The sequence below is a fragment of the Penicillium verrucosum genome (genome assembly GCF_028828655.1).
Source record: "Penicillium verrucosum strain IBT 35672 chromosome Unknown utg000005l_segment0_segment0, whole genome shotgun sequence".
Lineage (NCBI taxonomy): Eukaryota > Fungi > Ascomycota > Eurotiomycetes > Eurotiales > Aspergillaceae > Penicillium > Penicillium verrucosum.
The window spans coordinates 19043-45540 of NW_026643214.1; the positions used below are offsets into that span (position 1 = coordinate 19043).

At 47.8% G+C, this 26498-nt stretch overlaps 6 protein-coding genes across 6 annotated transcripts; 4 read left to right on the forward strand and 2 right to left on the reverse strand.

Moving 5' to 3' along the window:
- Positions 1–108: 108 nt before the first annotated feature.
- On the forward strand, positions 109–2635 carry N7516_010856 (fungal specific transcription factor domain-containing protein; the record flags this gene model as incomplete). Its single annotated transcript, XM_057223574.1, has 8 exons — positions 109–227; positions 280–468; positions 540–657; positions 709–1157; positions 1207–1762; positions 1837–1946; positions 2001–2413; positions 2595–2635. The coding sequence occupies 8 exons, from the start codon at positions 109–111 to the stop codon at positions 2633–2635; spliced, it is 1995 nt and encodes a 664-aa protein (XP_057068714.1).
- Positions 2636–2657: 22 nt separating this feature from the next.
- On the reverse strand, positions 2658–3962 carry N7516_010857 (TauD/TfdA family dioxygenase; the record flags this gene model as incomplete). The annotated part of the gene is given in 4 exon segments (XM_057223575.1): positions 2658–3285; positions 3343–3578; positions 3667–3926; positions 3941–3962. 4 exon segments carry the CDS (start codon positions 3960–3962, stop codon positions 2658–2660), a joined length of 1146 nt encoding a protein of 381 aa, XP_057068715.1.
- Positions 3963–5190: 1228 nt separating this feature from the next.
- On the reverse strand, positions 5191–5694 carry N7516_010858 (formate/nitrite transporter family protein; the record flags this gene model as incomplete). The annotated part of the gene is made up of 2 exons (XM_057223576.1): positions 5191–5346; positions 5416–5694. The coding sequence occupies 2 exons, from the start codon at positions 5692–5694 to the stop codon at positions 5191–5193; spliced, it is 435 nt and encodes a 144-aa protein (XP_057068716.1).
- Positions 5695–8186: 2492 nt separating this feature from the next.
- N7516_010859 (putative MFS transporter) lies at positions 8187–9807 on the forward strand (the record flags this gene model as incomplete). Its single annotated transcript, XM_057223577.1, has 2 exons — positions 8187–8806; positions 8862–9807. The coding sequence occupies 2 exons, from the start codon at positions 8187–8189 to the stop codon at positions 9805–9807; spliced, it is 1566 nt and encodes a 521-aa protein (XP_057068717.1).
- A 1559-nt stretch (positions 9808–11366) lies between these two features.
- N7516_010860 (Acyl transferase/acyl hydrolase/lysophospholipase) lies at positions 11367–23654 on the forward strand (the record flags this gene model as incomplete). The annotated part of the gene is given in 10 exon segments (XM_057223578.1): positions 11367–12333; positions 12381–14505; positions 14523–15470; positions 15543–15763; positions 15814–16554; positions 16575–18033; positions 18080–18771; positions 18824–20661; positions 20737–22529; positions 22550–23654. The coding sequence occupies 10 exon segments, from the start codon at positions 11367–11369 to the stop codon at positions 23652–23654; spliced, it is 11889 nt and encodes a 3962-aa protein (XP_057068718.1).
- A 1446-nt stretch (positions 23655–25100) lies between these two features.
- Positions 25101–26250, forward strand: N7516_010861 (zinc-binding alcohol dehydrogenase family protein; the record flags this gene model as incomplete). Its single annotated transcript, XM_057223579.1, has 2 exons — positions 25101–25657; positions 25719–26250. 2 exons carry the CDS (start codon positions 25101–25103, stop codon positions 26248–26250), a joined length of 1089 nt encoding a protein of 362 aa, XP_057068719.1.
- Between the last annotated feature and the right edge of the window lie 248 nt (positions 26251–26498).

Sequence of the window (26498 nt, forward strand, 5' to 3'; positions counted from 1 at the left end):
AAATGTTCAAACGAATGTTTTTACGCCGAGTCCACACAGCCCACTTGGGTGCGCAGAGTCAACGTGACCCCGACAAACAACGGGGACTGCTCTATATCCCTACCATCTATGTCTGAACGGTCTTTTGGCAAGACACCATCCGACCCACCCAGTTTAATGCGAACGTCAACTATGACAGAGGAATCTCCCCTGGTGGAAACCGGGAGTTCATCATATCCACTTGACTGGTGAGCTGCGAGATCCTTTCCTACATGTTACACCTCTGCTCACTAGCTGCAGGTTGGTTGCCCAACGCCTGCCCAACCCATCGAGAATTGCGATGTTAGTTGAACAGTATTTTATCAACATCCACCCGCTGCGTGCCTTCGCCTTTATCCACAAACCTTCCTTCCTACAACGATTGGATGGAGAAATTTCGAACCACCACAATAATGCTCTTTTGCATGTCATATGTGCATTGGGAGCCCAGTAAGGTCAACTATCTCGAGAGGAGAGTCCACTAAGCTTATCTCTTGAAGGTTTTACACTCTTTCATATAGCGAGACAACAGCTCCACTTGAGCCCAAATTCATCCTTCTTGCAGGCACCCAATGGGCTAAATTTGCCCAAACACTTATTCTTGAAACAATAGATCGTGTGACGATTGAAAGTCTCATGGTACGCTCTGAACTAAGCACATTTTTATTTTGAAACTAATGATCTAATAAGGCGGCCGTTCTGCTTCATGATTATGCTGTTCGACTGGGGAACTTTGCCAACGCGTTCATGCTGAGTGGACTCACTGCACGCATGACTCAGGCGCTACAGATCAATCTGGAATACAACACCGACATCCTGTGCCAGGATACCGGTGATGGCCTTCCAGTTACAACAAAAGAGTCTCGTCGGCGGTTGATGTGGAGTTGCTATATAATGGATGCGCTTGTTGGCAGCGGCGTAGACCAGCTCACACTCATGGATGAAAGGGATATCAAGATTCAACTTCCCTGTAACGAGCGCAACTTCATCCAGCATATACCCTGCCTTACAGAAACTTTATATCCTGGAAGTTGGCTCAAAATCCTGCCGGAAGATTCAGATACGAAGACCCTTTTGCCCAACATGGGAATAATGGCGTATTTTATTCGACAGATTTCAATCCGCAAAAGAGTTTTAAGGTATTTACAGCATCGAATTTACTTTTTCCTAAATCTGACGTTGAATAAGATACATCAAGCATTTGGGAGACGCTATGGTTCCATGGGACCCTGCATCGGAATTTGCGCTTTTAGATTCGGATTGCCGGGCATGGCATGACTCTCTACCGGCAAGTCTACAATTCACACCCGATGCAATTTACATTCGCAAAGATACTTCGCAATTAGGCGCACTGTGTTTGCTCCATTGCGCGCACTATCAAACCGTCTGCGACCTATATCGATTAGGGGCCCCAGCGCTTTACAAACTCCGAGCCGCTTTCGACTTCCCTCCTGAACAGGGGGACTTTCTTCAACATGTACAGCAAGTTCTCTTCGATGCAGCTCGGACCTTGGCAACTATTATTGGTCAGGCGGCTGCGCATGGTTCTCGAATGTTGGCAGACTCCTGGATTCCTACCATCGCCTATGACAGCTGTCGAATCATGGTATATCATTTGACTCAAATCCTAGATCCACATTCAGATAATGCAAAGGCTCTTGCACTGGCTGCCATTCCCCTCCTTCGCAGTAATATCAACGCACTGAAGTTAATGGGATCACTCAATGCAATCGCCACCTCACTGGTTTGTCGACCGTTCTCTGTTCAAAGCCCCCAATTTGAATTGTGCTAATCAATTTTCTTTTTTGGACATTCCAGTCCTCCGCGGCAGAAACAATGCTTGATCGTTCCGGTATTGAGTCCGAGTTGGTCTCCCAGAACATCATACCCGATGACCCGTATCAGTCAACTGAGGAGGAAGAGACTAGGTAATCGTGGCTGTTTATTGGATATGGTCTTTAGTTGCTAATCATGGATTACAGTAACAACCCTCGAGAAACTCCAGCTCAAAGTGCGCCGGACTATGTACTCAATCCGCTGACAATTTTCCGAATGGCACGCAAATCTATACCGGAGCGACATGCCCCCGAAATGGCGGGCACTACATCGATATCTAAAGCTATGAGCGCAGATGTTATTGATCATTCCCCTTGCGAAGTTGTGGGCGACTCCGGGGCAGAGGGCGGTCACCCTGAGTTAGAAGTTGACCAACCGAGCCTTGAGGAGCTACAAACTTTATTCATGTCCGATCTTGGATGGGCATGGCAGCCCGCAGACACGGCAGTTGGATCAGGAACTGAGGGAGCTGGGCTATTGCCATGGGCAGGTGGATATCCCATGACTCAAACACAACCCTGGCTGCCTGTGTTTCCATTCCCCAGCAAAGCTGACAGGTGTATGTCATATCTGATTTTATTTTTTTTACTTTTTGTTTATATGTTCATTGTACACATGTGAGGATCTCTTAGGTGATATTTGTTTAAAAGAAAAGTCCCATCATCGTCAGTGCAATTCCGGATTTGCTTCCGTGAAAAACACCAACACCTTGCAATGATACATATGTGACAACGTTTTAGTAAAATTGATACCGCGATCTACAATCTTACTCCGCGTCTAAGGGACAGACAGGAGGCGTGTTGTTAACCTGTATGCCCCCCCCGTTTCTTCTCCAAAGTATCGTGGTACGGCAGCTTCCATCCTCCTTCTGATTCTGGGGCCGACAGCCAAAGTCGCATCAAATGCCGTCGTCGGGCAGGCTGTCTGTCTTCGTCTACCGCTCCAGGTGGATGATCCGTGTAGGCTGTTCGTGCATGGAAGACATGTGTATTACTCAGGAATTGAATATCACCTGGAGCTAGGACCATATGTAGCGATAGCTCACCGCAGGTCTTCTCAAATACCTCCAGGGCGTGTTTTTGTCTGTCTGACAACGGGGGTATGCATGCATCAGGCCCCGAGTTGAAACGTGATAACGATGTCACGTTCATAGGATCGAACCTTGCGTAGACTCGTGGGCTAGACCTGCCGCTATCGTTTTCGAGATAGAAGATGCTACCCCGAATCCAGCCTTCTTCGCCTTCGGACGTCTCACCCTTCCGGTCGAAGTACCAGTTGGGTTCACATAGAGTTCGTGTCACATCTGGATCTCTCTCCTGTAGTACATTGAATACATGGTGCGTGGACGCAATGTCAGACTCCCCGCCAGATAGAGATTTGGCGATACAAAGGAGGCCAACAAGATCAGCTCCATCCGTGTGGAAGTATTGACTAGTGAAAAGGTCAGGTTCGGTCCGCCGGTTATTTTAGTTAGAATTAATTACATACCGAGCATTCGTTCGGTAGATTCGAACTCTGTCGGTTTTGGTCGGGTCGTCTCCTAAATCCTTGACATGACCAAGGACATGACCACGGCCGTTTTGACTGACGAAGTAGCCTAAGTATGTGCCAAGGCCCATATAGGCTGTTGCGCATTTCTGAAGATCCCACTTCTGAACAGGAAGTCCTCGAAAGCGAAAGAATCCTTTCCCATTGATCAGATCTTGCCTAAGCTTTTCCAGCCGCTGGGACAAATTGGGCAAAGGAAAGTTCGTCTATAGACAAGTTAGTTCCCACTTGTCGTGTCCATCATATACTTGCGCATCGCCATACCTTCGATATTCCAGTCAAAGAGGTCCCGGTTTGTGTAAACTGATCTGCAGCATCGCTGATCTCTACGATATCCTCTGCGGTGAACTGATGTGTCCAAAGCTCAGGATTCTCGCGATAGTCCTCGGCTTTCCACACTGTAGGGCCGGTAAGGGTCTTGGGGAAATCGGCATAGGACCGAATCAGTGAATATATGGGGGGTGTTGGCCGGATGTTTTGAATCCATCTGGAAATACAGAGAGCATGACGGGGCTCGACGAAGTCTGTAAGCCAGTACCTTCCACTAGTCCGGGGGCCATGGTTAAATGAGAATTTATTTGAATGAAGGATATACTCAGTGCAGAAATCTGAAAGAGATTTTGTCTTATCGTCGGAAATAGGATCTGATTGATATATATATACCAATATACTAAGCCTTTGCATCCCCTAGTGGGGGATGTAGCTTTCTCGGGTCGTCGTGCCGATCGGTTTCGGCCTCTCGCTTCATTGCTGGTTGTACCTCTCTGTCCTCACGTTGTACTTTTAGTTCAAATTTCTCAACCATAGGGAATAACTGTATGGTGGTAAGGCACCGAGCAACAACTAACCCAGTCTGCATTTAATGAGGCGGCAACTCGCAACCCGCTGCTGGTTTGCTATCACGGCTTGTCGGCTAATAAACCGATATGTGCCACAGCTGGCATCACGCAATATACATTGATATAATCGCAAGCTTTATCAAATCAGAGAGATGAGAATAAAAAAGAAATCGATGGGCGCTGTTGCAGTCTGCACGTAGTTTAGGGAGTAGTACTTACATCGACATACGTGCTAGCATACTAGTTAAACAAATCCCTCAAACTTCGATCAAGATTGTGATTCAAGATAGTACATAACGTTATTATATCAATTTCATTCGAGTATTCCTTCATTTATATGTCGATTCAGGTCGCCAAAACTTCCGGCCGGTGACTCAATGTCCGATCGCTTAGTGCTAGCTCGATCTGAGCAAGACACTGACTTCAATGAGCTACTTCGAGCTCTATCCTTGCCGTACAAAGGTAGGGTGTTTAGATCGAGAAGTAACATGTACCAATAGTAGGTCCCTAGTGTTTTCATCAGTTTAAGAGGCCTTATTTGCGAATATGGATGGCAGTACTGACCGCAAAATATACCTCCGCCGATGATATTCCCTAACAATGTCGGGATGATACCTTTCCATATGTATAAGCCAATTGTAATATGTGGCGCTCCAAGCCAGATACCCAATGGAATGAATGTCATGTTTGCAACGACGTGATCGAAGCCTAGGGAAACAAAAGCGAACGTGGGCAACCAGATTCCTATCACTTTGGAGGCCAGATCACGCCCTTGAATACCAAAAAAGCAAGCTAAACATACTAGCCAGTTGCATCCAATGCCACGTAGGAGTATCATGTGGAAATCAGGGGTGACCTGCTTTTTTGTGGCAAAAGAAATAGCAATGGACCTAAATGGGTCCGCGGAAAAAACATTTCCATCTATGAATCCAACATTAGTAAGGTTGTTTTACACCTGGGCAGTAATAGGGAAGAATTCCATACAGCCGAAGATGATAGCCACGACAAATAGCGACCCAGCGAAGTTGCCGATGAATGTCACAGCCCAGTGGATCAACATTTTTGACCATGGCAAGCGCCGATGGAGCACTGCCACTGTAGTAAACTAGTGTTCACGTTAGTCACTTGACGGCTCGCAGCAAGGTAATCATGTTCGTTGTGTAGGCAATCATACCATAAAAGATCCAGTGCAAAGGTCTGCACTTGTTAGGAGGATCATACACAAACCGTAAGGAAATACCAAGGCGCCGATGGTTCGTATCAGACCCGGGGCATTGTCTTGAAACCAGGGTGCGGCAGTCGTACTAAGAGTAGTCCCGCAAGCAAATGCAAGTAAACACCCAGCTGAGACCCCACTAAAAAGCACCTTGTCCAACCGCATATTCCCCTTATGTGCGCCTGATTTTGAGATAGCCTCAATCACCTCGTGAGGAGAGAAGGCATCGAAAGTCATTTTGATCAGAAGACAATCGCAATCAGTTGGAGATATTAGTTCAACCTTCCCCGGGCAAAGGAAGGCTAGATATAACTCAGGAAGGGGGGCAGGAAGATATATTCTTTTGTCTCTAGAATTCCCTTGCTGGTGCAATGGATGGCTTATCTCTCACGCCTGGGCGCAAATCCCCCCTGGCATGGTTACATGCCAATAGCTCCCGCACTTGGCTACTTCAAATCTAGAGTTATGACAATCATTAAACTTTAGATAAGAATTTAGCGTTCTTAACAGGATGACTGACTAGCGAACATGTTCACACTGCAAGGATCTACCGAGTCAAGAGAGAATCAGTTATCAGAACTTATCAGAATTAAGGGTCTCGGCAAGATAAGGATTTGTCGATCCGACGTCTCCGCGGACCTAATTAACTAACGTGCAGTCCAAAACACATACATAAACGTGATGCTATATTTCAACCAGCAACGCGTTTATTTAATTTCATTACTTGCCGATAGCAATCGATACGCATTTTTAGTACTATACATCAAGTTTGAATAAATCGAGAACTTATATTGTTATGGTATCGAAACATCGCTGAACTCGAGAATATATATATCTCAGTCACCAATTTATTAAATTTCCCAAAACCATAACAGGTGGCTATATATCATATAAAAAGTATTTGGCTACAAGGAAACGCTCATATACAACATAGACAACCGTTGTTGTATCATCATGTTGTAATTTATCGCTTTTACTATGTGTTCTGGGCTGCGTAGCTCGCTCGTGGAATTCGTTAACTAGTTAATTATTTATATTCTTCATGTAGGTAATGGTAACTAGTTAAATGCTAGTTACAATATGTGCTACATAATTCATATTTACAATGTACATTACATAAATAGTAGATCGCCATTTCGGGACGGCAATAAATATGACAATGAAGAATACATGCCTACCTAGGTAGGTACCTAGGTACCTATATGTAGGTAGGTACCATACAAAATTACATAATACACGATGTCGGCACAGATTGTTGAAAAAGAGGGTTTTGTCATTTTAGTTAACTACCTACATAGGTAGTTATGTAGTTAAGTAGAGTTGTCAACATCTGCCATTTTGTCTCGTACATTGCGATTCAGACAGATTTCTGTCACAAAAAGCGTAGCGCTTCTTGGTGCGGAGGAGCTGCTGTAGACAGCACGACATCAGTGACACGACCTTCCAAGCCACCCCGTCGTTACGTAACACGTATCAATAAAAATCAAGAGACCGAGGTTCATATGCCCTCAGATTCTGCCGAAATGTCCCGCCGGAGAGGGTCATCCCTCAACCCGAGATCTAGGTACGTCTGCGACCGGGAGCGGAACGGATGAACTGATAATCAGTCTCCGAATGGGGCTAACTCCACACTCTTGATGATCAACATCTGTAGGCTCCCAGGGAACACTATGTGGTCCCAACTTGGGCGTTTGGCTTCGAGATCTTGCTTCAGTTGGACGAACGGCCATAATATTCATGCGCAGAGGTTAAGTGAACTTTGATTGAAGATGACCTCGGGACCCTTTGTCATCGTGACATAGCAAGGAATAGCAACCTTGGAATACTTCCAGGGCTTTCCCTACGTGCTTCCGCCGCCGTAACTGCAGTTTCCAAACGCTAAAACCATAACAGCCAAGTCAAGTCGATGATGCTCGCCAGTTCTCGTCGGGACATTCTACAGTGGAAACAATGAAGGACAGAGACACTGTGATGTGATTGAGTACTTTCCCCCTTGACAAGCTGAGTAAACAAAAACAGTTGACGATCTGACCAGCGAATTCAAAGATTGTGAACATGACCACGACTGAGCTTCGTGCTTGGCTTGAACAAGAGCAATGGCTAACATCGGGTTGGACGGGCGGTTCCGGGGAGACTATCCATGGATTGGTCACGAAAGAGGAATATATTTTCGGCCCATCAGAGGATCGGCATATTGCCTCTTTGTGTCAGTGACAATTTACAACGGCAAAGGAGGTTCGAACGCCGACAATTCACTGCAGTACCCGACGGTCAAATAGAAAAACGCTGAGGTAATACCGGCCTCATACCTACCTAGGTACCTAGGTAGGTACCTACAACATAGGTAGGTAAGGAGTTCACCCCACGACCCCCAGTTTTCGGTTGGTCTCGGTAATAATGGGGTGCTCGAATGGGGGTCTCCACTCTGAAGCTCAAGCCCGGATTGTCTGTGGAAAGAAACAAGGGTATTTTAATCGATTGGATGACAGAGAAAACACTAATCGATATACGGTTAAGGCTTGTTCGCTAAATATCTTGGCTATCACTGCATTTCGTGGGGGACGCGGGGACGTGGGGGAACATGGGGAACATGGGTAACACGGGGAAAATGGGGAAACTCAAAATTTATATCGATGACGCGTGGGGTGCTGCAACTGACACTATATATATGTCCTGATGGGTAAAAAAGACGAAGGTAAAGATATTTTTCAACAATGCAAGACCCCACCATGTCCAAAACAGATGTTACTCACAATGAAGCGGCAGAGCCACAGAAGGGGGATAAAATCATGGATAATAGTGGCATTGTACGCGTCCATTTGACCGAAGAAGACAGCAAACGCATCTGCCGCAAGACAGACCGAACTATTCTTGTTGTGCTCGCCTGGGTCTACTTCTTACAGATACTCGACAAGACAGTCCTAGGATACGGTGCAACATTCGGTTTGCAGAAAGACACGGGCCTTACTGGCAATGAATATTCGCTCGTCGGCTCTATCAGCCCCATTGCACAACTTGCCTGGCAGCCCTTTTCTTCATACCTGATTGTCAAGGTTCCGCACAAAATCCTGATGCCAGTGCTATGCCTTGGGTGGGGAATTGCCCAAACATGTATGGCTGTATGCCACAACTTCAACTCCTTGATGGCCGCCCGATTCTTTCTAGGGTTGTTCGAGGCTGGTTGTCTCCCTCTCTTTGGTGTTATCACAAGTCAATGGTACCGTCGTGCAGAGCAACCGATCCGGATCGCTGCGTGGTATAGCACAAACGGTCTAGCAACCATCGTCGCAGCTGCCCTATCCTATGGATTGGCACAGATAGAGTCCGACGTTCTCAAATCATGGCAAATGTAGGAAACCCCCTTCCCACCTCGCTGGAAGTGGTATATTCTGACTCGCTTTTAGCATATTTCTTGTGGTTGGCCTGATAACTGTCGCATCTTCTCCATTTGCCTACTGGGGCTTGGACAACGATATATCCACTGCTCGTTTTCTCAACGAGCAGGAGAAAGCTCAAGGAATAGAGCGCCTTCGGGCCAACCAGACTGGAACCGGAAATACTGAGTTCAAGTTCAGTCATGTCCTCGAGGCCTGCTCAGAGCCCAAGACATATCTGTGGATTGCAATGGCAATGCTCCTTAACATTGGCGCCAGCGTGACCAACATCTTCGGTCCACTGATTTTAAGCGGCCTTGGATACGATAAATACAGGACAACTCTGTTGACCATGCCATTTGGCGCGTTGCAATTCATCATAATTCTGCTGGCAAGCTACCTTGCGCAAACTGCTCGTGTGAAGAGCGCTGTCATCGCGGCTTTCATGCTGCCCGTGATCGCTGGTCTAGCAATTTTATATGCTGTGGCTCGGACAAAGTCTGTGCAGAGCCAGTTACTTGCTGGCTACTACCTACTGGCATTCTTATTTGGCGGCAATCCATTGATTGTAACCTGGATCATCGGCAACACGGCAGGCACCACTAAAAGATCTGTCATCATGAGCCTGTATAATGCAGCAAGCTCGGCAGGAAATATCATTGGCCCATTGCTATTTAACGAGACGGACAAGCCAGCCTACCACCCAGGCCTGCGGTCATGTCTCGGAATTTTCACCACTTTGGCCGCTGTTGTTCTCATTCAGTGGACCAATCTATGGTTCCTCAACAAACAACAAGCCCGTCGACGTGTAAAAAACGGTAAGAGAGCTGAAATCGTTGACCTTTCGATGCAAAACGATTATCACGATATGCAGGACACTCTAGAGGAAACTGGACATGCGACTATGCAAGTTGGGGACAATGCGTTTCAGGATCTGACCGATCGGGAGAATGATGAATTTGTTTATATCTACTAAAGCTAGCCGACATACGCGGTCCAATATATGTGATTTGACTAAGATTTTCAGCAATTGAGTAGAGTAGTGTGTCTCATTCTCTTCCAAGTTGCTATGAAGAGACTTTGATGTGGCATTTACACGGTATAGGGGCCTGTGGATTAGGAGGGAGAGAATTAATTGCTAGTTATATCTACCGACTAGTTAGTTATGTATCTAGTTACATACTCTACATAGTTACTGAGGGATGTCGAATCATGTGGTGATGTAAAATAGGGGGTTCAATCTATGTGGTTCAACTCTCTGTATTTCTGTATCGGCTCTCCTAGCAATTAATAGTTAACTAACTATGGATCCTTCATAAATCGTAACCTTAGAAACCTCCCAAGGTAACATGTAGGATTAACAAGTCCTCCGGTATTGATGCAGACTTGCAAAGAAACGGAGGCCTCAGGCCATATTTGATGCCTGAGTCAGAAACACCTGACCGACATGTACATTTCTATCTCTTGTCTCTCCTCTCCCTCCGTTCTCCCCCTTGTCTGTACAATTTGCCCGCAGAAAGTCCTCTAATTTTACCTCGTTCTGTCTCGATCTCGGCCGCATTCCCTAAGAGAGTGGAATGTATTTTCAACTCCTGTGTAGAGAGGAATAGAGGAATAGGGGAACAAACAACACAAACTATGCAGACCACGTCGATTTGCCACGTTTTGATCGTTCAAACTACGATATGCAGCTATGGTCGGACATTACCAGTTGAAACCTGAATTACCTTAAGGCTAGGACTCAAATCGACCAGGATCCATGGCACATGGAAATGCAACCGAGAACTGAAGCGTGGAATCCGGGACAAATGTGTTCTACTATTGGAACTCCACCTAGGTATTTAATTTATCTCAGACTTAAACTGTGTTCCTGAACCTACCGACTACTGACTCTGTAGGAATATGATCATTGAGGCGCATATTCTGCTTGAAGTCTTCTTGTGTAATGTCACCCTAGGGGCCATGCCATAGAACACATGCTTCTGATCCCTACCCGCACGCTGGCACATCATGGATGGTTTGCTTCTCTTGATTACATCTCCAACATGCAAATGCACAGGGTAAAGACCTTCGGACTCGGACTCGGTCTTCATATTTCAAACTAGCCGGAGTGGAAACCCCTGGAAGCCTAGGTCCTGGGGGATTTTATCTTTCCAGGGTAACATGGATCGAGAGAATACAAGGAAGTCGCTGAGCACCCATGGCGAAAAATTGGTGGATCCCACACCTTCATCGTGATTTGTTTCATTTCATATCACAACCCCGGAGGCAGGCATCGGAGTCGGAACCAGCTGAAAGCAGTGGCAAGCTGATGCGAGATTAGATGTCCGAACTGTGCTAATATGACAACCAAAGTGAACCTCGGCACATTGATATGTACCGCTCCCCGTCGCTAGCAACTGGAGTGTGAATGTTGCGGAGAAGTCTGATCCCGACTGCCCATTATTGATACCCTATAGACCTTTCATTGCAATACGTATAGTCGCACATTCGTCGCACCAACCTGTGCAGAGTCAGTGAAACCTGAGCTACACGATGACAGGTAGTCTTCATACCGGAGAGCCGATTGCCATCGTGGGAAGTGCTTGCCGCTTTCCGGGTGATGCAACAACGCCCTCGAAGCTATGGGACCTTCTGAAGGCACCTCGCGATGTTCTTAACGAAATCCCAGAAAGTCGTTTCAATACCAAAGCGTTTTACCACCCTGATGGCCTTCACCATGGCACTACAAATGTTCGGCATTCCTATTTGTTGTCCGACGATCATCGATTGTTTGACGCACAATTCTTTGGAACAAAGCCGGTGGAAGCGAACTCGATTGATCCACAACAGAGGCTGTTGCTCGAGACTGTTTATGAGGGCCTGGAAACGTCCGGAATTCCCATGGAAAAGCTACAAGGGTCGAACACCGGTGTATATGTTGGCCTGATGACCAACGACTATGCCGATATGTTAGGTCGGGATGTGCAGAACTTTCCCACTTATTTTGCATCGGGAACTGCCCGAAGCATTCTATCCAACCGAGTGTCCTACTTCTTCGACTGGCGCGGACCCTCGATGACCATCGATACGGCGTGTTCGTCTAGTCTGATCGCCCTACACCAGGCCGTACAGAGCCTGCGATCTGGTGAGACTGATGTTGCGGTGGCAGCAGGAACCAACCTTCTGCTGGGGCCGGAGCAATACATCGCAGAGAGCAAGCTGAAGATGCTCTCCCCGACGGGTCGCTCGCGCATGTGGGATAAAGGCGCAGATGGATATGCACGTGGAGATGGAATTGCCGCCGTCATACTCAAACCATTGAGTGCCGCATTGGCAAATGGGGATCACATTGAGTGTATAGTTCGGGAGACGGGTGCCAATCAAGACGGTCGCACCAAAGGAATTACGATGCCCAACCCTGTGGCTCAAGCTGACCTTATTCGCACGACATACGCTCGAGCTGGACTCGATCTTTCTAAACCCACTGACCGACCACAATATTTCGAAGCCCATGGTACCGGTACGTAATCCTAGTCTAACAGTGAGATACCCTGCTGACCAAATCAGGAACTCCAGCAGGTGACCCAGTCGAGGCGGAGGCCATCAGTACTGCATTTTTTGGAAAGACAGCCAAATACCACCGCGATGGTAACCAGGAGGACCCCTTGTATGTTGGATCCATCAAAACAGTGATCGGTCACACCGAGGGCACGGCTGGATTGGCAGCGGTCCTCAAAGCCTCCCTTGCTTTACAACATGCGGTCATCCCGCCAAACCTACTGCTCAACGAGTTAAGTTCCACAGTACTTCCCTTCTACAGCGACCTTGAAATCCTTCAAGTTGCTAAGGAATGGCCTGAGCTCCCAGAAAACACACCCCGCCGTGCTAGTGTCAATAGCTTTGGCTTTGGTGGTGCGAATGCACATGCAATTTTGGAAGCGTTTGATTCGAACCTGCTTGCTCGTGGTAGCAACGCCGCAGATGGTAGCTCTGTAGCCGTGTCACCATTCAACTTTTCTGCCTCATCCGAAAAGTCACTTCTCGCCAACATTGCAGCATACTCAACATATCTGCGAAATCATTCGGATATCAATATCCGCAATTTGTCATGGACATTGAACTCCCGGCGTTCTACTCTGCCAGTACGGCTGTCAGTGTCTGCATCAAGCCCTGGAGAGCTTGCTGCAAGGCTGGATGAAGCGGCGGTGTCCTCGGCAATAACACCAAGCACGCAAACGGGAAGTATCCGCGAACCAAAACTCCTCGGGGTGTTCACAGGTCAAGGAGCACAGTGGGCAAGGATGGGAGCTGAATTGCTCGAAAACCTGCCAATGGTCAGTGATTGCATCAGTCGCCTTGATCGGTCTTTGCAAGAACTACCCACTGAGCATCGCCCTGTTTGGTCATTGAGGGAGGAGCTTGGTAAAGACAAGTCCTCTTCTCGTATTGGCGAGGCGGCGTTTTCGCAACCTCTTTGTACCGCGATTCAGATTGCATTGGTTCAGCTTCTTTGGGCCGCCAATCTAAAACTCACCGCTGTCGTCGGTCATTCCTCTGGGGAGATTGCGGCAGCGTATGCCGCGGGATATCTCAATGAAGAGGATGCTATTCGCATTGCCTATTACCGGGGCTGGTCTCTGCAATATGCAACCGGGCAGGCAGGACAGAATGGGGCAATGATGGCTGCGGGGACATCCTTTGAAGACGCAAAGGAGCTCTGCGAGATGCCGTCCCTCGCGAACAGAATTTGTGTGGCGGCTAGCAACTCTTCCACCAGCGTCACAATTTCCGGGGACGCTGATGCGATCGACGAGGCCAGGGAAACCCTTGAAGACGAGAAAAAATTTGCTCGCTTGTTGAAAGTGGACAAGGCTTATCATTCACATCACATGCTTTCTTGTGCAGCTCCTTATATCGCAGCAGTCCGAAAGTGTGGTGTAGCCATTCAGCGCCCACCGAGTGGCAGTGCTACCTGGATCTCTAGTGTATATGGTGACAGTATTGATAACGTGAACGACAATCTCGCTGACACATACTGGATCAACAACATGGTCAAGCCCGTACTATTCTCCCAGGCTGTCACTTATGCGGTTGGCGCAGCGGGCCCATTTGACATGGCTTTGGAGATTGGCCCTCATCCAGCGTTGAAAGGACCTGCAATGCAAACAATCCAAGAAGTGTCTGGTCAGCCATTGCCTTACACTGGGACCCTGAACCGTGGTAAAAATGACAGCGAGGCTTTCTCATCCACACTGGGTGCCCTGTGGATTGCCTTGGGTGAGAGTGTCGTGGACTTTACAGGGTTTGAAATGAAGACAATGCAAAAGCAAAGCATTCCACAGCTCATCAAGGGCCTTCCATCGTATTCGTGGGATCATGATCGGGTTTATTGGCACGAATCTCGATCATCTACCGCAATCCGCACTGAAAGGGAACCATTCCATCCCCTACTGGGTGTCAAATGCCCCGACGGCACAGACAATGAGGTACGGTGGCGGAACTATCTTCATCCTAGGGAGGTTCTTTGGTTGGCACATCATCAGGTCCAAAGTCAAATGGTATTCCCTGCAGCTGGGTATATATCGGCCGCGGTTGAGTCTGTGATTCAGAAGTATGGCCTAGGTTCTGTGCAACTGATTGACTTCCATGATGTGGTCATCGGACAAGCATTGGTGCTTGAAGAAAATGGGGGGTGGAAACAATTTTCAGACTTTCGATCGATCAAGTTCAGGCCAATTGTGTGTCGGCGTCCTTTTCCTGTCACTCCGACGCCAACAAGGGGTCATCCAGCATGTCCCTTCACGCATCTGCCACCATGCAAATTATCTTGGGGGACCCGAAGCACGATATTCTCCCACCACACGCCCCACCGCAAGGTTCGTTCCTTGATCTGGAAAGTGACCGTTTCTACAACTCTGTTTTTGAACTTGGGTTTGGCTACACCGGCCCCTTCCAGGCCCTTTCCACCTTGCGTAGAAAGATGGACGAGGCATCTGGTTTGATCACTGTCCCAGTGGATTCTGAAACTGAAAGACCGTTGATCATTCACCCAGCCTCTCTTGATGGTGCCATTCAGTCCATCATGCTTGCTTATTCCTTCCCAGGTGATGGGCGTCTACGCACCCTTTACCTTCCCACTCGAATCGATAGGCTTCGCATTAATCCAGCCGCCTGCGCCGTTCTTGGTGCCCCCGGTGTAGATCTGCCCTTCTATTCTGCAGTCACAGATGCCCGGTTTGCCGAGCTCTCTGGCGATGTTGATATATTTTCTGCAGACGGGAGGCATACTTTGGTTCAACTTGAAGGACTCCATACCACCCCATTGAGTCCATTGACATCCACAAACGATGTTCCCTTTTTCACAGAAGTGATCTGGGATGTCGATAGGCCCACCGGGCGGCAACCAAAGAAAGCTGAAGACATGCATCCCCAAGACTGCTCCCTAGCACTGGATCTCGAACGCGTCGCCCATTTCCACTTCAAAAAGCTCGAAAACTCGCCTGAGCACTCCGACCGCGCAAATACTACTTGGAACCATACACATCTTCTCTCATATGCAAAGCATTGTACAGCCTCCGTTGCGAATGGAAGACACAAATTCGCAAAGCCCGAATGGGCAAATGACACAATGGAGACTGTTGCTCCAATTTTAGATCGGTGAGAACTTGAACTCTTTTCTTTTGTTGATCTTGCAAACCGAAATTGAATCACACTGACTGATATACGTAGTCATTCCGGTAGTATCGACATAAAACTGCTGTCTGCGGTTGGCGAAAACCTTCCTGCTATCATTCGGGGGGATATGAATTTGCTTGAAATCCTGATGCGTGACAATATGTTAGCGGAATTCTACGCCAACACATTCGGAATAGACCCATACTTGGATGCTGTTGCTCAGGCGGCTCGCCAAATCGGCCATAGATACCCCCATGTCAACGTTTTGGAGATTGGTCAGTCCACGCACGTTGTCGAAACTGCGCCCGATACTGATTTATTATAGGGGCTGGCGCCGGCGCTACTTCGGATCGAGTCATGCGTGCAATGGGGTCCTCGTTTGCGTCGTATACATACACTGATATTTTGGACTCGCAGTTCGATGACGCCCGTGAAAGATTTTCGGATTATCAATCCAGAATGGCCTTCAAGGTTTTGGACATCGAGAAGGACATCGGAGAACAGGACTACGAAGATGGTTGTTTTGACCTTGTGATTGCTCCTATAGCTCTGTACGCCACTAGGAGGCTTGAATTGACGCTGACAAATGTTCGCCGGCTACTCAAGCCTGGTGGCTATCTGATCATGCTAGAACTCACTAACTCCGATGCGATGCGCTTCGGCCTCATTCTTGGTGGCCTACCAGGCTGGTGGTTAGGTTACGAGGAGGGAAGAACATTATCACCTTGTGTATCAGAGGAGAACTGGGAAGAACTGATGCAAAAGGCTGGATTTTCTGGTTTCGAAGCCCTGGTTTCGTCTTCCAAAACCATGCCTGTGCCATTTTCGGTCATGGTTACCCAGGCTGTCGATCACCGTGTCAATTTCCTTCGTGACCCCTTGGCCGCTAATCATGTTCCACTGGGTGTGAACTCATTGACAATCATCGGAGGGAAAACATCCTTGACTGCTGATATGGTGGCTGATATCACCACTGCGGTCCGTCCCCACTACGGCAACATATACACAGCCAGTTCTTTGGGCGACCTTGTCCCAGCAAACCTGCCGGTAATGGGATCAGTGATCAGTTTGATTGAATTGGATGAGCCAGTTCTGAAACATATGTCCCCGAGAATTTGAAGTCATTCCAAGAGCTCTTCAAACAAAGCAAAAATGTTCTATGGTTGGGACACGGTGCCCAAGGGGAGAACCCCTATGGCAACATGTTTGCAGGAGTTCAACGCACATTGGCCATGGAAATGACTCACCTCCATATCCATTTCCTCAACCTCCATTCACTGCATGATGCTGACGCCAATATCATTGCGACGAAGCTGCTCCATTTGGAAGCTGCCGAAATTTGGGACCAAGCGGGACAGCTCGATGGGATATTGTGGTCTAACGAGAGGGAACTGATGCTGCAAAATGGGCAGCTCAAAGTTCCTCGATTCCGCCTCAATACTGGTCGAAATGATCGATACAACTCCTCAAGGCGCCTCATCATTAACAGGGTTGAACGTGCCGGGGCTGTGGTCAGCATCCAACCGACAGAAATTGGATATCAAATTGAAGAAAAGGACCCTCGAATCTCGCCGTCTTTCCCGGATGATGTGAGTATCGATCTGACTCACTCTTTGCTACGTGCCATCCGTATCACACCATCGGACAATTATTTTTTGGTGGTTGGGAAGAATTCGAGGAATGGCGAGCGGGTGATTGCCCTATCGCATACCCTAGACTCTCAAGTTCGTGTGCCACATGGCTTGGCTGTGCGATGTGGAGATTCCGAAGAGCTAGGAATTCGATCGATGCTCACCCTCTATTTCCATTTCCTTGCTTTGTCTATGCTGCAACAGCTTCAATCGGGAACTACGCTGGCTGTGTTAGACTCTGACTTTTCATTTGCCCCCGTCCTTACGAAATACGCAAACGAAAGGGGCGTTCAACTTGTACTTTTGACAACAAAGGAAGGTCATTGCTCGTGGCCATGGATCCGAATCCACCCAAACTCCACCCGGCGTGAAATACTGAGCAAGTTACCTGTCAATGTTTCACGGCTTGTCAATATGGGTGGAAGCTCTGACGTGGCTACCCTTCTGAGGGCATGCTTGCCGACCGAGTGTCATTTCGAGAGTGAGAACACTTTAACTGCAAACTGCTCCCACTCTCAGTACACCTCAGATAGAGGCCAATTGGCTATGCAGCTCCAGAATTCCTGGACGAGAGCACAATACGACTTGATGCCAGTAAATATGCACAAGTTTGTTCCTTTAGGACTTGAGGACCTGATTCGTGCCCAATCCTCGCTTACGAAGCAGTCTTTAGTTACATGGGATGCATCGCAGCTTGCTGTCCAAGTTCGCCCTGCTACCAAAAAGGTCAAATTTTCAAAGGACAAAACCTACTGGCTGGTTGGGCTGACAGGTGGGCTCGGCTTGTCACTTTGTCAATGGATGATCGGACAGGGGGCACGATACATCGCGCTATCGAGTCGCAATCCAAATATCGATGACCAATGGCTGCAGAGAATGGCTGCCAATGGCTGCACGGTTCGAGTCTTTTCCAAGTAAGCTCTTCGAATTTTCCTCTGTTGTTCAAGCTAACATGCCTAGTGACATAACAAATCGAGAATCCGTTCAAGCAACCCATCGAAACATCAGTGAAACCATGCCCCCTATCGCTGGTGTTGCACAAGGTGCCATGGTGCTCCAGGACACGATGTTCATTGATTTAGATCTGCCTCGCCTTGAGAAGGTTCTCCGTCCCAAAGTTGAAGGTAGTACACTACTGGACGAGTTGTTCCCAGATGACACTTTAGAATTCATGGTATTCTTTTCATCAATGGCTGCAATGACAGGAAATCCCGGCCAGGTTGCCTATAATGCCGCGAATATGTTTATGGCGAGTCTGGCAGCCCAGCGCCGAAACCGTGGATTGGCAGCGCACGCGATTAACATCGGCGCCATCGTCGGTAACGGCTATGTGACGCGAGAGCTTAACATGGGTCAACAATCATATCTATACCGAGTCGGCCATTCATGGATGTCTGAGCAAGACTTCCATGAGGTGTTTGCTGAAGGTGTCCTGTCCTGCTTAGACCGCGTTGGAAGCGCCGAGCTATGCTGTGGGCTCAGAATTGACGACGATGAGTCGAAGAGTTGGGTTGCTAACCCAATGTTCCAACACCTGGTCTACAAGTCTAGCAATCTTGTGGTGGCAGACAAAAAGGGGAAATCTGGCGTGTTGATAAAAACACGCCTGTTCGAGGCAACTTCAAACCAGGAGGTTATTGAGATCTTGCAAGGTACGTTCATCGTGAAGTATAATATATAACTGAACTAAATGGTGTTCTTTAGATGGCTTCGTGTTGAAGCTCCAGTCGGCCCTTCAGGCTGACCCCAACAAGCCTATGCTGGACATGAGTCCGGACGAGCTTGGTGTGGATTCTTTGGTCGCCGTTGACCTCCGGTCATGGTTCCTTAAGGAGTTGGGTGTTGACATGCCTGTGTTGAAAATCTTTAATGCGGCGTCGATTCGTGACCTTTTGGCCACTGCTGCTGAAGTTCTACCAGAGTCCTTGGTTCCCAATTTGATTCCTGGTGATCAGGCTGTGAAGCTACCAGCGCACCAACCCAATCCTTCTGTCGCTGCAACAGCTGCTGTCCCCGCAGATCTGCCCGTCGATATAATAGTTCCAGAGAGCAGAGCCAGCTCCATGGAATTGAAGTTTGCACTCCCGGACGCAACGAACGCATATAGCGGCAGCTCCGCGACGTCTTTAATTACTGGAGACTCAAATTCTGAGAATAATGACGACACTTCATCATCCCTTTTTACTGACGACAGCGAAATGAGCCCCGCAAAACGTGAAATCCAAAGAACTGTGCCGATGTCCTACGGGCAGTCGCGCTTCTGGTTTTTAGAGCACCTGGTCGAGGACAAGACCGCATTCAACATTACACCGTCATTTGAATTGTCTGGCCGCTTAAGAATTGAAGAATTTGGGAATGCTGTACAAACCGCGGCACAACATCACGAAGCATTGCGTACGTTCTTCTTCACTGACGATGAGCGAAATCATATGCAAGGCATTTGGACGAAATCTACCTTGCAGTTGGAGCACGTTGCAATCTCGGATGAGACAGAAGTCGAAGAGGCCTCAAAGGAGATGGAGGCACATGTTTTCAGACTTTCTGATGGCGAGATCATGCGTGTGCGGCTGCTTTCACTCAACCCAGAAAAGCACTGGCTAATCTTCGGCTTCCATCACATCAACATGGATGGCATTAGCTTCGAAGTATTTTGGTCAGACGTGGAAAAGGCGTATCAAGGACAACCCCTTTCCGAAGATGGACTTCAATATCCAGACTTTAGTATGCGACAGCTTCGTGAATACGAAGAGGGCGTCTGGGGTGGGGACCTCACTTACTGGCGAGCACAATATACCGATATTCCACCCACAATTCCCCTTCTTCCATTTTCCCTACAGCCCATGCGGCCCAATGTTGCTCAATTCGGGTCTCATACTGCCCAGATTCGCCTCGATGTCAGTTTGTCGGATTCAATTGACCGGTGTTGCCGAATGTTCAAATCAACACCCTTCCATTTCCACTTGGCAGTCTGGAAGACTCTTCTTCTACGGTTCTTTGATATAAAGGATGTTTGCATCGGCCTCGGAGATGGGAACCGTACGGATGCCGACATCCTGCGGAGCATGGGACTTTTCTTGAACCTTCTTCCTGTGAGGTTCTCTCAGCAGCCAGGTCAATCCTTTGGAGAATCTCTCAAGGAGGTCCGGAACATCACTCAGGGTGCATTTTCCCACTCGCGTGTGCCATTTGATGTGATCTTGACAGAACTCAACGTCCCACGATCCGCGTCACACAACCCCCTATGCCAGACCCTCTTCAACTATCGACCCAAAGTCGAGCAATCACGAAGCTTCTGCGGTTGTTTGGCCGATGGCGCACTTTTGGGCGGCGGCGAAACTTCTTTTGACCTCGGTCTGGATGTTGGCAATGTCGGTGCTGGCGAGACGCTAATTCACCTGTCAGCCCAGAAGAGCTTATATGGAATGGAACATGCTGAAATCCTTCTCAGTTCCTATGTCAATCTTCTCCGGTCATTTCTTCAAAACCCAGCCACTCGGGTTACGTGGCCAGAATTACATTCAAAAGAAGACCTCCAAGTGGCAGTGACTGCGGGCCGAGGCAAGTGCATTGATTACCCCCTGAAGGTATTTTGCTAAATATGCGATACAGGACCGGAGCTTCGAGACGAGTATGCTATGAGTATCGTCCACCGCCTAGATGAAGTTGCCTTGCGCTATCCAGACCATGTCGCATTGAAACCCCACGATGGGAGCCCCTTGACCTATGCTGAAATCCAGCGTCGCATCGATGTTATCGCCAACGAGCTCTTACGGAATGGAGTTGGCGCGGGTACCCGTGTTGGGGTCTTCCAGTCACCGAGTGCAGACTGGATATGTTCTCTCATAGCCATCTTGCGTGTCGGTGGTGCCTACATCCCGTTGGACAAAAAGGTAGGGATGAGCAGACTCGCGATGATCATGAAGGAAACACAAGCACCGATGGTATTGGTTGATACAAACTCCATCTCTGATTTCCCTCTTTTGCACACCACGGCGAAACCCATCGACGTATGTGGCCTAAACGGCTCTACTGCACGTGGCGTCCCAAATATGGCTATCCCAAGCCAGACAGCAGTGATCATGTATACCAGTGGATCAACTGGTGTCCCAAAAGGAATCATGATTGCCCATTCGGCATATGTGCACCACGTTCAGTCATGCAGTGAAGTCTGGAAACTTAAACAGGGAAGCGAGATCATCCTGCATCAATCGTCTTATGCATGGGATGCGTCTTTGTGGCAGATCATGGTCTCCCTATGCTCGGGCGCGACCCTTGTTATTGCATCTGATCTCACAAGAGGCGATCCCGTTGCTATCACACAACTTATCGCATCGGAGAATGTGACATGCACGCTTGCGACGCCCACGGAATATCTCGCTTGGGTGCGTCATGGTCGCTCTCACCTCAGTAACTCTCGCTTGTCGACTGCGATTTGTGGTGGTGAATTCATGTCAAATGGCTTAATTGAAGAGATTAAGAATCTCCATCGGCCGGATCTCAAACTGATAAATGCTTATGGGCCGGCCGAGATCAGTGTTGCATGCTCGGGCAGTGAAGTCCCTTACAACCTGTTGGATTCGACATCAACATCGCCTGCGCCAGCGCTGTATACTCTACCAAACTATTCTGTTTACATTGTCGACGAAACTTTAAATCCTGTTCCTATCGGAGTTCCTGGTGAAGTTGTTATTGGCGGCGCAGGAGTTTCTCAGGGCTATCTTGACGGCACCAAAACTACTGAACGCTTTTCGAATGATCGATACGCGAGCAAATTCTTCCAGCAGAAGAACTGGACAACAATCCACCACACTGGAGATCGGGGAAAACTCAATCGCGATGGTGGTCTTATTCTTCTTGGGCGCATGGACGGGGATAACCAAATCAAATTGAGGGGAATTCGCATCAATATTGAAGAAATCGAGACCGCGATCGTCAGTTCCTCGGCTGGAGTTATCACCCAAGCTGTTGTATCTGTTCGTTCAGACGCAACGGAATCCGGGGGTGATCAATTTCTAGTTGCCTTCGTGTTAATGGCTCCTACGCACGATTCTGAAAGTTCGGTTCAATTTCTCGCGCGCCTTTCCCAAGAGCTGCCACTGCCACATCATATGCGACCTGCTGCTATCATTCCAGTTGAAAGCTTTCCCCAAAATACCTCGGGAAAGACTGATCGTGCTGCAATCAGCGCGTTTCCCATTCCGTTGATTTCATCCAAGCTACTGGACGACACCACTCTCACGGCATTTGAACAGTCATTGCGTCACCTCTGGGAACAGGCACTCCCCCGGGAACTTAGTAGCTTTCACTCAATCGATTCCCTGTCCGACTTCTTCCACGTTGGTGGAAGTTCGCTCGCCCTGGTGAACCTGCAAGCTCTGATCAAGGAGAACCTCGGTGCATCTATGCACTTGTATCAACTTTTGAAGCCAGCACTCTACGTGGAATGGCAGCTATGATTCAAGACATATCTCGTCCCGCACTTGAGCTAGATGTGAATTGGGATACAGAAGTTGAAGTCGCATCCGACCTCACTTCTCTGGGTTACAGTGACATTCACGTTATCGCCTCGGGGATCAAGACTGTTGTCCTTACCGGGGCAACTGGTTTCCTTGGCAAGGAAATCCTCCGGAGGCTCATAGAAGATGAAAAGGTCTCATTCATTCATTGTCTTGCTGTCAGAAAAAGATCCTTGGATTTGCCTGAACTATTTGCTCATCCGAAAGTTCATTTACATTTTGGTGATCTAGGGGCTCCTCAACTGGGACTCTCGGATTCCGACACGAAATCGATATTCTCCTGTGCAGACATTGTTATTCACAATGGCGCGGATGTATCGTTCATGAAAACATACCGAACCCTTAAGCTGATCAATGTGGCATCGACAAAGGAACTCGTCAAACTTGCATTGCCCCGGCGTATTCCATTCCATTTTGTCTCGACGGCTGGTGTGGCGCGCCTTGCCGCTCAAGAAAGTTTCGGGGAGACGTCTGTCTCGTCGTATCCTCCTCCGTCTCGACCAACAGATGGGTACATCGCTGCCAAGTGGGTGAGCGAAGTCTATCTGGAACGCATCAACCGCCAATTTGGTCTCCCCGTATGGATCCACCGTCCATCGAGCATCACCGGTACCGATGCACCAGAACTTGACCTCATGGGCAATGTCATGCGGTTTACCAAAACAACCCAGAAGGTGCCGGACTCGAGCTCATGGTCAGGGGTCTTCGATCTCATTTCTGTACAGTCAGCCGCAAGCCAACTACTGGAAGCAGTTCACCAATCTAGCGTCACTGAACTAGCTATTGGGTGTGTGACCTACCTGTATGAATCTGGCGAGATGAAGATAGGACGTGATGAGATTATGCCCTTGATGGAATCGGGCTTGGGCCAACAGTTTCAGATCGTTTCCCTAGACGAGTGGGTGAATGCTGCCGAACAAGCAGGAATGAGTGTATTGTTGGGAGAGTACTTGCGCAGGGCTGACGGTCAGGTTCTCCTCCCCAGGTTGATTAAAGCTAGATTTTCCGAGGATGAATGAGGGTGTATGGGAATAGAGAGTTAGAGCGACAATCAGTCACCATAGACCGAATCATTGTTTGTTCTCACTATCCGCGGTCTTACGCAGCTTGTGCATTTTTAGTCTTATGAAGATATCTATCCTTAGTCAAATACACTTGGTAGCTCTACAGGTACATATCCTAGTGTTCTCCGGCTGTTATTTGAGCGGAATATGTCCTTCAGATGGTATACCCAACTCGAATTTCAGGGCAAAAGCTACTTTTTCTTACCATTTTCTATATAGACCTGTCTCGTCTTTGAGAATGTGAAGGGGTGGAATGGCTCACTTAATTGATGTTGATATATCAACGTTAATACCCGTAAATAGAAATTAACTAGACAGAACACTCACTGTATTCTGGGAGATCAACACCAGGAGCCAAGAGTTGTCTCAATTTTTTCTTCTTTTCTTCTTTTCTTTTGCCTACATTTGACGATCCAGACCCGACTATGCAGTCAGCGTCAGGCATTTGAATGATATTTCGATTTAAACCACCACCGAAGCCCAAGAGCGATTGCTCTCCTAGTCTTTGGTGATACATAGCGTTTTGAATTGGACGAGCTTGTTGTTTTGTCTTGTATCAGATTTGGTACATTCCCCATTTTCTGTTTCTTTTCCCCCAAGATTCAAGAAGATTAACGTGTTAATTCAGCTGGAACCCTAACAGCAAAGTTCTCCCACTTTGATGCTTACCTTTGTATCTATGAACAGTATGTATTGTACTACTATACTATACTGCATATATGAAGTGTGAGATGTCTTGAAATAATAATCGTATGAAGAGATAACTTCAATGTTGTAAAGATATCTGATCTCTTCATCCTTGAGATTCGAACTGACATCTGTGGACTTCATAACCTCGCACATTATAATGGAAAAGGATGTAATCGCAAAACCATCCCAATCCATCGGTTGACAAGGACAAAATGCAGCCTGAATTGAACTGTATTCCTGCAATACAACCCAAGGCATATTGTATGGAGAGAAAGGCGTAAGCAATATCATATATTGTACTGGGGGCGCTAATCTTGCCTCAGGGGGTATTGCCATTCTTGGCTAGCGTTGAAGTGACCCTAATACAATATTATCATGTTAAACTGATGACAATAAACGAGAATTCCCAACCAGTAATCAACTATACATTCTCGTGGAGACCGTGTTACCCCGGTATCGTTGTCTAGAAAGGCAGGAGGTAGCAGGAGTTATAACTTTGACCAGAATCGATAGTTTTAAACTCGCCATTGCATGCCCAGAGTCCGACCAGTTTGTGCTAGTTTGCTTTTTGTTTGTTTTATGGTCTGTTCTTTTGATTATTATTGTTGTGTTCTGTGTCGTATAGTGAGACGAATTGAATTTTATATAAATGAGTCTCCCAAATTCACAAACGGTTAAAATTTCTACCAGCTTTCTTTTTACACTCACAAAATGGCAACCCGGGATGAAATACCCTCAAATCAGACCGGCATCATTCAACATGAAGGTGGTATTCTCCAAATCACTCATGGCCTGCCCATCCCAGAACTCGAGCCCCATCAAATGTTGGTGAAGACTGCTGCAGTGGCCCTTAACCCTTGTGATTATAAAATGCCATTGAGGTTCCCGACCCCAGGTCTCTGGGACGGGTGTGACTTTTCAGGCACAGTGGTTGCGCTAGGAAGCGAGGTTGCTGCACAGGGACGATTCTGTCTCGGAGATCAGGCTTTTGGTGCTGTCCAAGGCTCAAATATGTCAGATCCAATGTCTGGAGCTTATTGCGACTACATTCGAACCGAACCGGATCTTATTTTCCATGTTCCTAAGGGTATGGATCTTGTGAATGCACCCTCCCTTTCAGGGACCGCTATTGCGACTCTTGGGGTTGCTCTTTTTTGGTCGCTTCAATTGCCCGGAGAAATTCACACACCAGCATCCAAACCCGAGGACGTTCTGGTATACGGCGGAAGTAGCACTATAGGGCTACTTGCAATCCAGATGGTGAAGCTGTAAGCATTTCATTTCCTTATGGCCTTCTGTATATTCAAGTCACTGATCCATCTTACCTAGCTGTGGCCACCGAGTAATCACCACATGCTCTCCTCACAACCACGACTTGGTGAAATCATACGGGGCTGATCTTGTCTTTGATTACAACTCTCCAACCTGCGCCGAAGATATTCGAGCGGCCACAAAAAACACCTTGCGCTATGCCCTTGATCCCTTTGCGGAAGCCAAAACACTGCGGATATGCTATGCAGCCATTGGTCGTACTGGGGGAAGATATTGTGCACTTGAGCAATACCAAGAAGGTCTTTGCTCGCGAAAGGTAATCAAGCACGAACTAGTCATGGGGGGTGCCATCTCTGGAAGAGGTGTTGAACTCCCAGACCCATACGGCATTCCACCACGACCCGAGATTGGGATCTGGGCTCGGTCATGGTATGCAGAACTCCAAAAGCTGATAGATAATGGGAAGCTTAAAGCATGTCCAATTAAAATCATTCCGGGCAAATTTGAAGGGATCTTGGAAGGGTTGGACATGCTACGAAATGGAAAGGTTTCTGGAAAGAAGCTCGTCGTCCCTATGACCACGAAATGAGAGTTTGAATTGGGCTTGAAGGCCTGAAAGAAGCATGACCAAATCCTCAATTCATTTTTGGAAATTAAATAGGCTTTGATCAACAATTGGAATCCCATGTCACTTTGTACACCCAAGACTTAGCTCTTCGCTGTTCCTTGTAGTTCATGGTTGTTGCCAAGTGGATAGACTTCAAACGTAAGATACCTCGCTATGATATCTGTCAACTCCGGTCGATAGGTACAACATAACCAGGTAATAAAATAGGG